Source organism: Penaeus monodon, chromosome 33 (genome assembly GCF_015228065.2).
Source record: "Penaeus monodon isolate SGIC_2016 chromosome 33, NSTDA_Pmon_1, whole genome shotgun sequence".
Classification (NCBI taxonomy): Eukaryota; Metazoa; Arthropoda; class Malacostraca; order Decapoda; family Penaeidae; genus Penaeus; species Penaeus monodon.
In genome coordinates this window covers 19,906,013-19,907,178 of record NC_051418.1, presented here as the reverse complement: position 1 = coordinate 19,907,178, position 1,166 = coordinate 19,906,013, and the positions used below count along the sequence as shown (strand labels likewise).

At 34.7% G+C, this 1,166-nt stretch overlaps 1 protein-coding gene across 1 annotated transcript in view; it reads right to left on the bottom strand.

Annotated features, from left to right (window-relative positions):
• The window catches only part of LOC119594295, a 25,740-nt gene that overhangs the window by 2,791 nt on the left and 21,783 nt on the right, over positions 1-1,166 (bottom strand). The window contains 2 exon segments of the mRNA XM_037943356.1: positions 700-795; positions 966-1,121. Of these exon segments, the coding sequence (XP_037799284.1) occupies positions 700-795; positions 966-1,121 (252 nt within the window).

Sequence of the window (1,166 nt, the reverse complement as noted above, 5' to 3'; positions counted from 1 at the left end):
TAAGATTGCTAGACGCAAATGCACTACTGTACCATGCACATAATAACTATTTCATTCAGTGTCACAATTTTTCACATACAGGAGAAATGAACCTGCAACAGATTCTCCCTATCAAGATATTCATTCATTCATATATTTTTCTACATACTGATACCCTCCCCTTCCTTTAAGAGAGAGAATGACAATTAGCCATGAATATCCAAACTGATGACAAAAATAAATGAAAAAACATAAAAAGTATTTACAAGTCATGATCAATGAATTACAAAAACATGTTATGCCTGAGCCAAACATTCACCATGACAAATGCTTGATAGAGAAACTATTTAGGGTTTCCATTAAAATTTCTCGAGACTTTACTTTTGTAGCCTTCTTTTAAAATGTTATCATTAATTCTATCTGCATACATCATATAAATTTTGTTTCCTACCTCCCACTGGCCCCTCTACATTTCTTACTCCCTTCCTCCTTGTTTACACAGTGTATGTTAATGCCAGTGTTACTGACAATTGGCATACCATTGCATTACCATATTTCCCAGTCTAACAACAAAATATCATAACTTCCTTAAATGTGTCCCTCGCTATATACAGAGGTTGACAGACAGATATGAGAACTGGATATATATGATTAGAAGTGAACCGACTGTTCATATATACATAAATATATTGGCATATTTCTACAAGAGTGCCCTCTTACCCTTTACTGTGCGTGACAATAACAGAAAGAGCTGTTGGGAACTTCATCTTCAAGTCTGCCACTGTCACCTCACTTGGCACATTTCCAATGTACAACCTAAAATTAAGAGAAACAATCAGATTCCACATTGGTGTTAGTACCTTGAAGGTACAGGGGGGATTGATAACCTAACTTGTGCTTCTGGTCATATCAAGAAATGCATCAAATAATTTATCCAACATATTCAAAGATGAGACAAGTACCTGAGAAAGAAGAAAGCAACTTACCTTTTGGGGTGTACCGTAATGGTATCAGGTCTCTTCTGTTCTTTGCTTACCCTGTTCATGAATTTTGCATATTTGATCTGACTGTTCTTTTGTAGGACATTCTTCATTGTTTTTGCCTCCGCCTTTGTCTTATATTCCAAAAACAGCAATTTTTTCCTACGAAACAAATATATATTAATTAAACAAAAATAACAAAATGTG